Here is a 14374-nt window from a genome sequence, read left to right on the forward strand (position 1 = left end):
ACTTGGGAGACTGAGGCGGGAGAATCGCTTGAGCCGGGGAGGTAGAGGTTGCAATGAGCCGAGATCATGCCATTGCACTCCAGCCTGGGCAACAAGAGTGAAACTCCATCTCAAAAAAAAAAAAAAAAAAAAAAAGTAAAAATAATAATAGTCATTCACATTTGTATAGCACTGGGTTATTTTTCCCAAGACCATTTAGTTACTTGCCCTTAGCTGTTGTCCAGCTTCCAGTCTTGGGGTAATGGCAGCTTAATAATCTGAAAATTGCCAAGAGAAAGATGTGGAAGGATGAAATGGAGGCAACATGAATTTCTGTCACCTTGTTATATGTTCTCATTTCCAGGCCTTGGAGCAAGAGAGTTAGGTATATCTTCTGTAACTCAGATAATTTTCTTCCTCTTTGCAGAATGGCCCCTAGGAATCAAGATAGCTTTTCTTTTGGAAACTTCATGCTGTTTTTAGTGTTGATAGAAAGGAGGTATCTGCCATTTCTGTCACCTATTTTATTTTGTTGTGGCACCCATAATAGATCAGCTGTCACAGCCACAAATCTCTGAGGAGACTGGAATCATTCCCAGATAAATCAGAAGGTCAGAATCACTTTATGGTTATAGTCCTGGCTTCTTGAGAGTTTGTCTGGAGGTTGTAGCAGGGGAGCACAGCTAGTCATATACCCTTGACTAAGGACCGGTCTTCCTCTATTGGGGATGGTTGTCCTCTTCTACTGAGCTTGCAGCTTTGGGAGGGACGCACATGGAGTGGTGAGGGAGGAAGGGGACACCCGCCTAGCCAGCCAGATCAGCTGAATCAACCCTGGCAATCAATGGGGTGACAGATGTTGCAGCCAGATCGCCCTCACATCTGGTCCTACCTTCTTGGTAACAAAACAATTGGTTTTGCTGGTCTAGAAACTGTAGGGCTAGACATGTATTATAGGACTGGCTTAGGGAGAGTTACTTTATATTAGCACTCATGTTTTCACTCATTTATTTCTTGTAGCTCATTAAAAGAGAAACCATAATTGAGCATCTACTATATGCCATGCATTGTGCTGAGTATCCATGATGCTCAGGTGAACAGGACATGGTCCTATAAAAAGTGTAAAGTCTGCTGGGAAAGTTAGTGCTCAAAAGTGTAACTAAATACTTGAGGCAAGTGCTTTACTAGGGAATAAACTAAATATCAAGAGAGCAAAGATAAGCAATTCCTTTACGATGTTTTACATGGTAAATCCATACAATTTTAAAAACAAAAAAGAAGCAATTCTCCCCAAAAGGGTCAGTGAAGGTGTTATGGAGTTCAGCTCAACAAACATTTATTAAATGCCACCTGTATTCTTGGCACTGGGTAGGTAAAGCTGAACTGGACACTCCTCTGGCAGTATCTAGTTGCTTGGGGTAGCTGTTGACACAGGGCTGTGAAGAACATAGAAAAGCTCCCCAGGGCTTTTCTAAGTACAGGGAGTGACTCACGTGAAGACCTGACTGCCTGTGCCATTAGAGCTCCTGGTCTGCAGCCTGCTGGGAGTCTTGCCCTGTGTCACCAAATTACAATAGTGTCTGATTTTTAGAGGGATTCATGTTTGATATGAATAATAGTAATGACCCTTTTCCATTCTAAAAGTACTTTGGCATCCATTATCTCAGATCCTTGCAAGCCATATTCCCTTGGAACATTGGTGGTACTAGAGCCAAACCCCTCCTCAAGATGAATAATAATAGTCTTTCCCATTTTAGAAACATATTAAATGAATGGATAGAATTTTCTAAATTTCACACATTCCTCCTATCAGCTTTACTTGATAAAAACAAATATTGACAGAGAAACTCAGTTATGTTTTTGTTTTTTTAATTATTATTTTTTTCAGAGACAGGGTCTTGCTCTGTTGCCCAGGTTGGAGTGCAGTGGTGCAATCATAGCACACTGTACCCTCAACCTCTCAGGCTCAAGTGATCTTCTCACCCCAGCCTCCAGAGTAGCTGGAACTACAGGTGTGTACCACTACGCCTTGCTAATATTTTTATTTTTTAAATTGATTAATTAATTTTTTGAGATGGGCTCACTCTGTCATCTAGGCTGGAGTGCCGTGGCATGATTATGGCTCACTGCAGCCTTGACTTCTCCGGCTCAGGTAATCCTCCCACCTCAGCCTCCTAAATTACTGGGATTATAGGTGCACCCCACCACACCTGGCTAATTTTTTGTAAAGATGGGGTTTTACCATGTTGCTCAGGCTGGTCTCGAACTCCTGGACTCAAGTGATATGCCTGCCTTGGGCTCCTAAAGTGTTGGGATTACAGGTGTGAGCCACCACAGCTGGCCTAGAATTCATTTCAGTTCAACTCAACATTTAATAATTTGGGGCTCTAGGAATAGAAAGATTAATGAGACATAGTACCTTCCTACATGAATTGTGGTAGTAGTTTAGCTACCATAATAGAGAGACCTACAATACCAGGGGCTTGAGTAAAATAGAAATTTCTTTCTTTCTCACATAAAAGTATAAGTAGATATTCCAGCTTTTTGTTTTGCCATACTTATCATATTGCTTCTATCTCATGGTTTGAGATGGCTGCTCCCTCTTTAGCCACTATGTTCACATTTCAGGCAGCAGGAAGCGGAAAGGGGAAACAGTGGTCATCATGTTTCTTTTCTTTCTTTGTTTTTTGTTTTTGTTGTTCTTGTTTTATTTTGTTTTTGCTGTTTTTTTTTTTTTTTTTTTTGAGACGGAGTCTCGCTCTGTCACCCAGGCTGGAGTGCAGCGGCGCGATCTCGGCTCACTGCAACCTCCACCTCCCGGGTTCAAGTGATTCTCCTGCCTCAGCCTCCCGAGTAGCTGGGACTACAGGCGTGTGCCACCATGCCCAGCTAATTTTTTGTATTTTTAGTAGAGACAGGGTTTCACCATGTTGGCCAGGTTGGTCTTAATCTCCTGACCTCAGGTGATGTGCCCGCCTCAGCCTCCCAAAGTGCTGGGATTACAGGTGTGAGCCACCATGTCTGGCCTGTTTTTTTTTTTTTTTTTTTTGAGACAGGATCTCATTCTGTCATCCAGCCTGGAGTGTAGTGGTGTGATTATAGCTCACTGCAACCTCAAACTCTTGAGTTTAAGCGATCCCCCAGCCTCAGCCTCCTGAGTAGCTGGGACCACAGGTACACACCATCACACAGGGCTAATTTTTAAATTTTTTTGTGGAGATAGGGTCTTGCCATGTTGCCCAGGCTTGTCTCAAACTTCTGGGCTCAAGCAATCTACCCACCTTGGCCTCCCAAAGTGCTGGGATTACAGGTGTGAGCCACTGTGCCCAGCCATGTTGTCTTTTTTTTTTTTTTTTTTTGAGAGGAAGTCTCAGTCTGTCACCAGGCTGGAGTGCTGTGGTGTGATCTTGGCTCACTGCAACCTCCGACTCCCTGGTTCAAGCGATTCTCTTCCCTCAGCCTCCTGAGTAGCTGGGATTACAGGCACGTGCCACCATGCCCAGCAGATTTTTGTATTCTTAGTAGAGATGGAGTTTCACCATTTTGGCTAGGATAGTCTTGATCTCCTGACCTCGTGATCCGCCTGCCTCAGCCTCCCAAAGTGCTAGGATTACAGGCGTGAGCCACCGCGCCCACCCTGTCTTTCTTTAGAGTAATTGAACTAGCACTTTGCAAACTGCAGTTGCTTAATAAATTCTTCATTTCGTAAAATTTACTAGTTGGAAATTGGGACCATGCTTATCTCCAATATATAGTAGTAACAGTAATGTCCTATCTATGTACACTACACAACCTCTTTTAAAAATGCCATTTATGGCAGGGCGTAGTGACTCACACCTGTAATCCCAGCATTTTGGGAGGCGGAGGCTGGTGGATCACCTGAGTTCAGGAGTTTGAGACCAGCCTGGCCAACATGGTGAAACCCCATTTCTACTAAAAATACAAAATTACCCAGACATGATGGCAGATGCCTGTAATCACAGCTACTCGGGAGGCTGAGGCACAAGAATTGCTTCAACTCTGGAGGTGAAGGTTGCAGTGAGTCGAGATCATGCCACTACACCTTAGCCTGAGTGACAGAGTGAGACTCTGTCTCAAAATAATAATAATTTAAAATGCCATTTATTTATTTATTTTTAATTTATTTTTTTGAGACAGGGTCTCACTGTTGCCCAGGTTGGAGTGCAGTGGCACGATCTTGGCTCACTGCAACCTTTTCCTCCTGGGTTCAAGCAGTTCTTGTGCCTCAGTTTCCTGAGTAGCCAGGATTACAGGTGTGCACCTCCATGCCCAGCTAATTTTTGTAGTTTTATTTTTATTTATTTACTTTTTTTGAGACAGGGTCTCACTCTGTCACCCAGGATGGAGTGCAGTGGCACATCTCAGCTCACTGCAACCTCTAGCTCCCAGGTTCAAGCAATTCTGGTGCCTCAGCCTCCTGAGTAGCTGGGACTACAGGCGCCCGGCTGCAACCTCCACCTCCTGGGTTCAAGCGATTCTCCCTGCCTCAGCTTCCCAAGTAGATGGGATTACAGTCACTCACCACCACACGCCCAGCTAATTTTTTGTATTTTTAGTAGAGACGGGTTTTCACCATGTTGGCCAGTCTGGTCTCGAACTTCTGACCTCAGGTGATCCTCCCACCTCACCCTTCTAAAGTGCCAGGATTACAGGCATGAGCCACCGTGCCCTTCCAAAAATGCCACTTATTATTATATACCAGGTGCTATAAGTACTATGTGCCAGGCTTTAAAGACATTATTTCATTTTATAGCCTTATAAACATATATATTATTTAAGCCTTAGAGTATCATATGGTTATTTGAGACCCTGTTTGAGGAATCCAAGACTCAGAGAAAGATTAAATGATGTGCCCACGTGGCTAGAAGTTTTCAGAGCCGATATTTGGAATGAGGATGGCCAGAATTCATCTAACATCTCTAGTATTTCCATTTCATATAAATTCACTCTATTAAGCTTCACAATAACTTTAGCTGTTACAGATGAGGAAACTGAGGCCTAGAAAGGTCACACAGTGTCATGTAGTGACTAAGCAGATAGTTAGGATTTGAGGTCAGATTTTCTGTGGCTTCCATATAAGTCTAGTGCACTTTATATAGCATCAGGCCATGCCTCCTTGCTACCCCAGTCAGAGCCAGGCCTTTTGTCCATATGTCTCTCAAGTGTATAACACCAGGTTATAAACATACTCAATCGCTGCGTACCTCACAGCTCATTATGGACTGTTGATAGTACTAACCCCAAATCATTCAAATCCTTGGGTGTAAATTTTGTTATTTTCATCACTAGAATTTCTGGAAGCTGAATATGCTGCAGGCATATCAGCCTTTTTGTTTGAGGATTCAGATAATGGATTAATTCTTATCCAACTTTCTCACCCTGGAGAATGTCACTTATAGCGATGGGTAGATACTATCACTTTAGAGGAGAGAGCCTGGGCTTGGGGCTGCAGACTCAGCTTCCAGTTCTGGATAGACATAAAGTTGTTACCTTTGCCCTTGTCTTGCTGTTAAACCTTACACAAGCCATTTTCCTTTTCTGGGTCTCAACTTCCCCCTTGTGTAGAATTAGGGGGAAGGAGAGATTAAATTATCTCTAAGATCCTTTCTGGCTGTAACAGGCTATGATTCTAATTTGATTCCTTTCTTTATCTGCTCTTTCCAGCAAAGTTTCTCAGTAACCTTGGGCAAGTAACTTACCTTCAGAGGACCTCAGTTTTCTGTCTGTGAAATAGGGGTAATAATGTGAACATTTGTGTACAAAACTTGTTTCATAATTTACCCTATAGTCTATTTGGGGGACCAGAGTGCAGTCCTACAAGGACCTAAGAATGACAATCCTGGGCCATCCCTTAGTGAATCTAGGCCATAGGAGTGCCAACGTTTGATGATGGACAGTAGTCCATCCTCCCTACTACGTTTCTCCTAACTTCCTTTCCTTTCCTGCCTGGCTGGCCTTCATGTGCAGTCAGGTTGGGCTTCCCAAAACACAGCTTTATTCATGTATATCCTTTGCACAGATTTATTTATTTATTTATTTAGAGACAGAGTCTCGCACTGTTGCCCGGGCTGGAGTGCAGTCAGTGGCGTGATCTTGGCTCACTGCAACCTCTGCTTCACGGGTTCAAGCGATTCTCCTGCCTCAGCCTCCTGAGTATCTGGGACTACAGGCGCCCGCCACCACGCCTGGCTAATTTTTTTGTATTTTTAGTAGAGATGGGGTTTCACCATGTTGGTCAGGCTGGTCTTGAACTCCTGACCTCATGGTCCGCCTGCCTTGGCCTCCCAAAGTGCTGGGATTACAGGCATGAGCCTCCACTCCTGGCCCACAGATATATCTTTAATAGTTCCTCATGGCATTCATGAAATCCTGAACTCAATCAGTAGGCATTGAGAGAATGGGATGGATTTGAGAAAAATTGTGTAGATAAAATGACAGAAACTGGCATCTGGTATTATATGTAGTTAAGCTCTTGCTGGCTATGCTGTGCCCTGGCTCAGAACTGAAATATGTATTGTAATATCACAGTGGGATCTTGATAATGTGAATTGGTTCAGGTAGATCTAGGCCAACATGGGAAAGCAAATAAGATGCCAAGAGGGACACTGGGATCAGCTTTCTTTTCTTTGTTCCCCTAAAGCAATACCTTTGGAGAGTCCTGGCATTTTCTGTGGTTAAGAAAAGCCTCCTACAGGCTTCAGAGAAGCTCCTCCCCTCTCTGCTGGAAAATTTCAGCCACTCTCCATTGCATTCTGACTTCAGCATTCTAGACAGCTCTTACTGCAGTGCTGCCTGTCACAATGAGAAGTCCTGATTGCTGCATTTGGCCATGAATGTGTTGGGCTCTGAAGAGGAGAGAGCCAAATGCCTGCATGTTGGTGGTTGGTTTCTAGAGGTTGGCTTCCCACTCACTGCAAGGTCTAGCACCCTGGGGTGGCCACCACTGTTAAGAACTTTAGTAATGCAGAGGAAAAATTCCTGCCCTAGGGATCAGGAGGTCTGGATTTTAGTTCCTGGGGTCTGTCTTGTCTGGCTTCGTGATTCTGGGGAACACATTTATCTATTTGGGCTTCATATTCTTCCCTTGCAAAGATGAAGAACCAGGACAAAAGCATCTCTAAATTCCTTCCTATTCTAAAATTTTAAAATAATGACTCATTGTATGTTTTCTCTTTGCTGGGCCCTGTGCTAGATAGGAGGAATATAAAGTGAAAATAATAATAAAAGTTAATGTTTAGTGTTTATGTGCCACAGATTGTATTAACCATTTTACATATAGTATTTTGTTCAGTTCTCAAAACATTCCTGTGAGATCAGGTCTATCATCAGTATTACTGGCCTTGTAAAAGGACCATTTCTTTGTCTTCTCTGTGCTTCCTCAAATTGGCTTCCTGCTCTTGATAGGTTGACCTTCAGAGCAGCACTGTAAGGGAACCATTCCAGGTGCTCTGTTAGGAACAATGCTGCTGTGGAAGCCCCTAGACTGTTGGCTATTAGATGGGGTGACTTAAGACATATCAGTAGAGATAGTTTTTTTTTTCTTTTTTTCTTAAAAAAATAATTCAGCCCCATAGCAAGACTTACTATAAATCTCCAATTATTAGGACATGGTGGTATTATCTCATGGATAGACAAATAGCCCAATGGAACAGAAGAGTAGAGAAACAAATGCACATATCTCTGGGTGCTTGTTATATGACATAGGTGGCACTGTAAAGCAGTGTGGCTGGGTCATTTCGGCTGGATGATCATGTGAAAACAAAAAATGACTCTTGACCCTATTTCACACCACACACAGAAATGACTTAAAGATGGATTGTAGATCTAAATGTAAATATTAAAATAATAAAACTGCTAGAAGGTAAAATACAAGGATGTCTCCATGATCTTAAGGTAGGCAAAGATTTCTTAAACAGGACACAAAAATCCCTATAACCATAAAAAATGAATACATTGGACTACATTAAAAATAAGAACTTAATTTCAACTTCAGGCCTGGTATGGTAACTCACTTCTGTAATCCCAGCACTTCGGGAGGCTGAGGTGGAAGGATCACTTGAGGTCAGGAGTTTGAGACCTGCCTGGGCAACAGAGTGAGACCCCATCTCTATGAAAAATTTTAAAAATTAGCCAGGCATGATAATGTGCACTGTAGTCCCAGCTACTTGGGAGGCTGAGGTGGGAGGATCACTTGAGACCCGGAGTTCCAGGCTGCAGTGAGCTACCGTTGTGTCACTGCACTCCAACCTGGGCAATATAGTGAGACCCTGTCCTTAAAAAAAAAAAAACAAAACTCAGTTTTGTCAGTGACAAGTTAAACCAAAAAGAGAAAATAAATAAAAATAAAAAAATAGCTTCTCATCAAAATATACCATTATAAAGTTAAAAGGGGGCTGAAGCTGTGGCTTATGCCTATAATCCTAATACTTTGGGAGGCCAAGGCTGGCGGATCACTTGAACCCAGGAGTTTGAGACCAGCCTGTGCAATGTGGAAAAACCTTGTCTCTATAAAAAAATGCAAAAATTAGCTGGGCATAATGGTACATGCCTGTAATCCTAGCTACTCAGGAGGTTGAGGTGACGATCACTTGAGCCTAGGAGGTCGAGGCTGCAGTAAGCTGTGATTGTGCCACTGAACTCCAGCCTGGGCAACAGAGTAAGACCCTGTTGTTGTTTTTTGTTTTTTGTTTTTTTTTTAGACGGAGTCTCGCTCTGTCACCCAGGCTGGAGTGCAGTGGTGTGATCTCGGCTCATTGCAACCTCTGCCTCCCAGGTTGAAGCGATTCTCCTGCCTCAGCCTCTGGAGCAGCTGGGACTACAGGCACCCGCCACCACGCCCAGCTAATTTTTGTATTTTTAGTAGAGGCACGGTTTCACCATATTGGCCAGGCTGGTCTTGAACTCCTGACCTCTGGTGATCCACCCACCTCGGCCTCCCAAAGTGTTGGGATTACAGGCATGAGCCACCGCACCCGGCCAACCCTGTCTCACAAAAAAATAAAATAAAATAAAAATAAAGTAAAAAGGGAAGGTACAGAGAGGGAGAAGATATTTGCAGCATGTACAAAGGATCATGTTTAGAATATATGAAGAGCCTCTACAAATCAATAAGAGAAAGGCAGACAACCCAATTTTTAAAATGAGCAAAATACTTGAATAGGCAGATTACAAAAGACAGTATCCAAATAGCCAGTAATCATATGGGAAGGTGCTCAGGCTCAATAGATATAAAGAAAATGATAGTTAAAATCTCATTGCATTACCACTACCAAAATGGCTAAAATAAAGAAACCCACAAGAAAACCTGACTGTACTGTTTTCTAAGTGTTAGGAAGAATGTAGAGCAATTAGAACTCTCATACACTGCTGGTGGAAGTCTAAATTGGAAACTACTCTACAAATCTGTTTGAGAGTGTCTATTAAAGGTGAACCTGTTCATACTGTGTAACTCAGTAGTTCAGCTCCCAGGTACACCCCCAACAGAAATGCATACATATGTTCACTAAAAGATACATACTAGAACATTGGTTGCACTACTATTCATAACGGCCCCATACTGGAAATAACTCAAATTTCCACCAACAGTAGAAAGGATAAATAAATTGTGGCATATTCATACAGTGGACTAGTAGCACATGAGAAGGAAAGAATTGCCATTCCACATAATGCCTGGTTGAATCTTATGAACCTAATGAATGAAAGAAGACAGACACAAAAGAGAATGTATCTATCGTTCCATTTTCATGAATTTCAAAAACATGCAAAATAACTCTATGGTTTCATAGGTCAGGATAGTGGTTACTAATTTGGGGAAAGGGACCTTTTTAGGGTACTGGTAATGTTCTGTTTCTTGTCTAGGGTACTGATTACAGAGGTACTTTCACTTTGTGAAAATTCATTGAGCTGTGTAACTTATTTATGTATTTTTGCATATTAATGCAATAAAAATTTACTAAAATTCAAACATAATAGATTTTAAAATTCTAATTTTAGATTAATAAAATATTTACACTATTAGAAAATTTTAAAAACAGAAGAAAATAGTTTAAAATTCTCATTCCTACCCCCAGACCCCAGCCACCTAGTTCCCTCACAAACAATCAATGATACTAGTTTTTGGGGGGGTTTTGTTTTTATTTTTGTTTTTGAGACATGGTCTCACTCTGTCGCCTAGGCTGGAGTGCAATGGCTCAATCACCACTCACTGCAACCTCTGCCTCCCAGGCTCAAGCGGTCTTCCTGTCTCAGCCTCCCAAGTTGCTGGGACTACAGGTGTGCACCACCACGGCTGGCTAATTTTTATGTTTTTTGCAGAGCTGGGATTTTGCCATGTTGTCCAGGCTGGTCCTGAACTCCTAGGCTCAAGCAGTCTGCCTGCCTCAGCCTCCCAAAGTGCAGGAATTACAGGCGTGAGCCACTGTGCCTAGCTGATACTACTTTTGTACATGCTTCCAGAGATATTTTTTAAATATGCAAGCAAATCAGCATGTATGTAATTACACACATGCACACACACACATATCTATTCTCTTCCAGCTCCCCCATTTTATATGTGTGGCAACATTTTGAACACATTATTCTACAGTTTGCTTTTATCATTTATTTTATCTTAAAGACCTTTCCAGTATCTGTACATAAAGAAGTGGTTATTTATTTATTTATTTATTTAGAGATGGAGTCTCGTTCTGTCGCTCAGGTTCGAGTGCAGTGGCGGGATCTCAGCTCACTGCAACCTCCGCCTCCCGGGTTCAAGCAATTCTCCTGCCTCAGCCTCCCAAGCAGCTGGGACTACAGGCGCACACCACCATGCCCAGCTAATTTTCGTATTTTTAGTAGAGACGGGGTTTCACCATATTGGCTAGGCTGGTCTCGAACTCCTGACCTCATCATCCACCTGCCTCGGCCTCCCAAAGTGCTGGGATTACAGACGTGAGCCACCGCATCCGGCCCCTTATTTCTTTTTACAGCTGCATAATTTACTTAATAAGTCTCCCTCCTTTTCTGTTTTGAAACAGGATCTCACTCTGTTGCCCAAGCTAGAGTGCAGTTGCATGACCACGGCTCACTGCAGCCTCAACCCCTCAGACTCAAGCCATCATCTCACCTGAGCCTCCTGAGTAGCTGGGATTACAGGCACTTGCCACAATGCCCAGCTAATTAAGAAATTTTTTTTTGTAGAGTCGGGATCTAGCTATGTTGTCAGGGCTGCTCTTGAACCCTTTGGCTCAAGTTATCCTCCTATCTTGGCCTCAAAGTTCTGGGATTACAGGTGTCAGCCACTGTACCCAGCTATAAGTCCCTCTCTTTATGGGCATTTAGGTTAGATTATTTTCGGTTGAGGTGCTTTCTTCTTTCTGAAGTATGTTGTGTTAAATATTTTTTCCCAGGCTTTGTTTTAACTTTTTTTTTTTTTTTTTCTTGAGATGGAGTCTCACCCTGTCACCCAGGCTGGAGTGCAGTGGCGTGATCTCAGCGCACTTCAACCTCGCCTCCCAGGTTCTAGCGATTCTCCTGCCTCAGTCTCCTGAGTAGCTGGGATTACAGGTATGTGCCACCATGCCTGGCTAATTTTTTGTATCTTTAGTTGAGATGGGGTTTCACCATGTTGGCCAGGCTGGTCTTGAACTCCTGACCTCGTGATCCATCCAACTCAGCCTCCCAAAGTGCTGGGATTACAGGCATGAGCCACCACGCCCGGCCTTCATTTTAACTTTTTACAGCAGCCTACACAAGTTGATATGTAGTGAAGCAATATTTTGTATGACAGAAAAGGAAGAAATCAAATAATTATTCTACCTTTCAGTTCTCAAAAGGAATGCTGTGTAGACAATTGTAGAATTTCGAGCTAGGAGTAGAAGAGAACTAATGCTGAGATTCCTTTCTGTTAATTTTTTTTCATGATTCTGATAAAACTCAGGATTCTCTCCTCAGAAACATGTACATGTAAAATTTTGCATATAAATTTTGGGGCTTGGCCAGGAGCAGTGGCTCATGCCTGTAATCCCGGCACTTGGGGAGGCCTAGGTGGGTGAATCACCTGAGGTCAGGAGTTCGAGACCAGTCTGGCCAACCTTGGTAAACCTCATCTGTACTAAAATTACAAAAGTTAGCCAGGTGTGGTAGCAGGCACCTGTAATCCCAGCTACTTGGGAGGCTGAGGCAGGAGAATCGCTTGAACCCGGGAGGTAGAGATTGCAGTGAGCTGAGACTGCGCCATTGCACTCCAGCCTGGGCAACAAGAGTGAAACTCCATCTCAAAAAAACAAAATATTGGGGGGCTCATAGACCCCTTAATTCATATATGGGTTTGAAATATTTTAATCTAGGCTAGGTGTGGTGCTCACACCTGTAATCCTAGCACTTTGGGAGGCCGAGGCGTGTGGATTGCCTGAGCTCAGGAGTTTGAGACTGCCCTGGGCAGCATGGTGAAACCCTATCTCTACGAAAAATATGAAAAATTAGCCAGGTGTGGTGTGCGCCTGTAGTCCCAGCTACTTAGGAGGCTGAGGCATGAGAATTACTTGAACTGGGGAGGAAGAGGTTGTAGTGAGCCGAGATCGCGCCACTGCCACTCCAGCCTGGGTGACAGGGTGAGACTGTCTCCAAAAAAAAGAAAAATATTTCAATCTGACATAATCCCATTGGTTTACAAATTGAGTAATAGAAGGCCAGAAATGGGAGGTGAACCTCAAAACAAGGTAATAGCATGAGACAGTCACATGTATTCATGTTCAAGTAATTCATGTATTCAAGTAATGACAGCAATATTCTCTCCTTGCATTGGCTGATGTCACAGCCCAGAATGGCAAGGGAAGCTGCTCTTTCCTTCCCAGGAGAACTTCAGTTTGTAGGTGGGGTAACCTGAGAGCAAAATGTGAACAAATTTATTAGAAAGATTGTCTTTTTAAAATATCAAGATAGTATTATTAGAATTTCTTGTATAATACTTTATTTTCTTTCTCTCTTTGTTTTCTCTTCAGCCCAAGAAGAAGAAGGGAAAAGTGGAAGTGAGAGCCATTAATTTGGGGACAGATTATGAATATGGGGTTTTAAATATTCATCTGACTGCATATGACATGACCCTGGCAGAGAGTTATGCCCAGTATGTTCACAACCTCTGCAACTCTCTCTCCATTAAAGTCGAGGAAAGGTATGAAGGATGCTTTTGTATGGGATGTTCTTGGTGTGGGTAGAATGCTCTGTTTTTTTGTTAAACTAGGCTTTTGAGATACAGTTTACATGTAGTAAAATTAACTCTTTTTAGTTATATAACGTACTACAATAAAAATATAGACTAGTTCTATTAACCTGAAAAGTTCTTTGGTGCCCTGGTGTACTCAGTCTTCTCCCTCTTCCCCACTCAAGTCCCTGGCAACCCCAGACCAATTTTCTGGCCCTATTGTTTTAACTTCTCCAGAATATCATATAAATGAAATCACACAGTATGTAGCTGTTTGTGGCTGGCCTCTTTCACTTAGTATAATGTGTCTGACATTCTTTCATGTTTTTGCAAGTTTTTTTTTAGTGGTAAAATACACATAAGTTACCAGCTTAACTATTTTTAACTGTACAGTTTAGTGATATCAAATGCATTCATAATGTTATACAAGCATCACCACCATCCATCTCCATCATGCTTTTCATCTTATAAAAATGAAACTCTAGCTGGGCGCAGTGGCTCACACCTGTAATCCCAGCACTTTGGGAGGCTAAGGTGGGAGGATCACTTGATCCCAGGAGTTTGAGACCTGCCTGGGCAACATAGCGAGACCTCGTCTCTACAAATAACAAAATTAGCTGGGCATGATGGCATGTGCCTGTAGTCCCACCTACTCGGGAGGGTGAGGCGGGAGGATAGCTTGAGTCCAGGAGGTGGAGACTGCAGTGAGCTGTGTTCTTGCCACTGCACTCCAGCCTGAGTGACGGAGTGAGACGCTGTCTCAAAATTTAAAAAAACAAGCCAGGCGCGGTAGCTCATGCCTGTAATCCCAGCACTTTGGCAGGCTAAGGCGGGTGGATCACCAGAGGTCAGGAGTTCGAGACTAGTTTGGCTAACATGGCAAAACCCTGTCTCCACTAAAAATACAAAAATTAGCTGGGTGCAGTGGTGCGCGCCTGTAGTCCCAGCTACTTGCGAGGCTGAGGCAGGAGAATTGCTTGAATCCAGGAAGTGGAGGTTGCAGTGAGCTGAGACTGTGCCACTGCACTCCAGCGTGGGCAACAGAGCAAGACTCTGTCTCAAAAAAAAAAAAAAAAAAAAAAGATTAAAAAAAGCAAACACTGAAACTGTACCCATTAAACAATAACTGCCCATTCCTTCCTCCCCTAAGCTCCTGGTAACTACCCTTCTACTTTCTGTCTCTGACTTTGACTA

The 14374-nt window shown here is 42.9% G+C and overlaps 1 protein-coding gene across 1 annotated transcript in view; it reads left to right on the plus strand.

Annotated features, from left to right (window-relative positions):
* MRPL48 (mitochondrial ribosomal protein L48) overlaps window positions 1-14374 on the plus strand; it is a 77318-nt gene that overhangs the window by 44552 nt on the left and 18392 nt on the right. Inside the window, exon 5 of the mRNA XM_004051787.5 lies at window positions 12981-13150. Within this exon, the coding sequence (XP_004051835.2) occupies window positions 12981-13150 (170 nt within the window). The remainder of the gene's footprint in view (window positions 1-12980; window positions 13151-14374) is intronic.

This window comes from Gorilla gorilla, chromosome 9 (genome assembly GCF_029281585.2).
Source record: "Gorilla gorilla gorilla isolate KB3781 chromosome 9, NHGRI_mGorGor1-v2.1_pri, whole genome shotgun sequence".
NCBI classification, from domain to species: domain Eukaryota; kingdom Metazoa; phylum Chordata; class Mammalia; order Primates; family Hominidae; genus Gorilla; species Gorilla gorilla.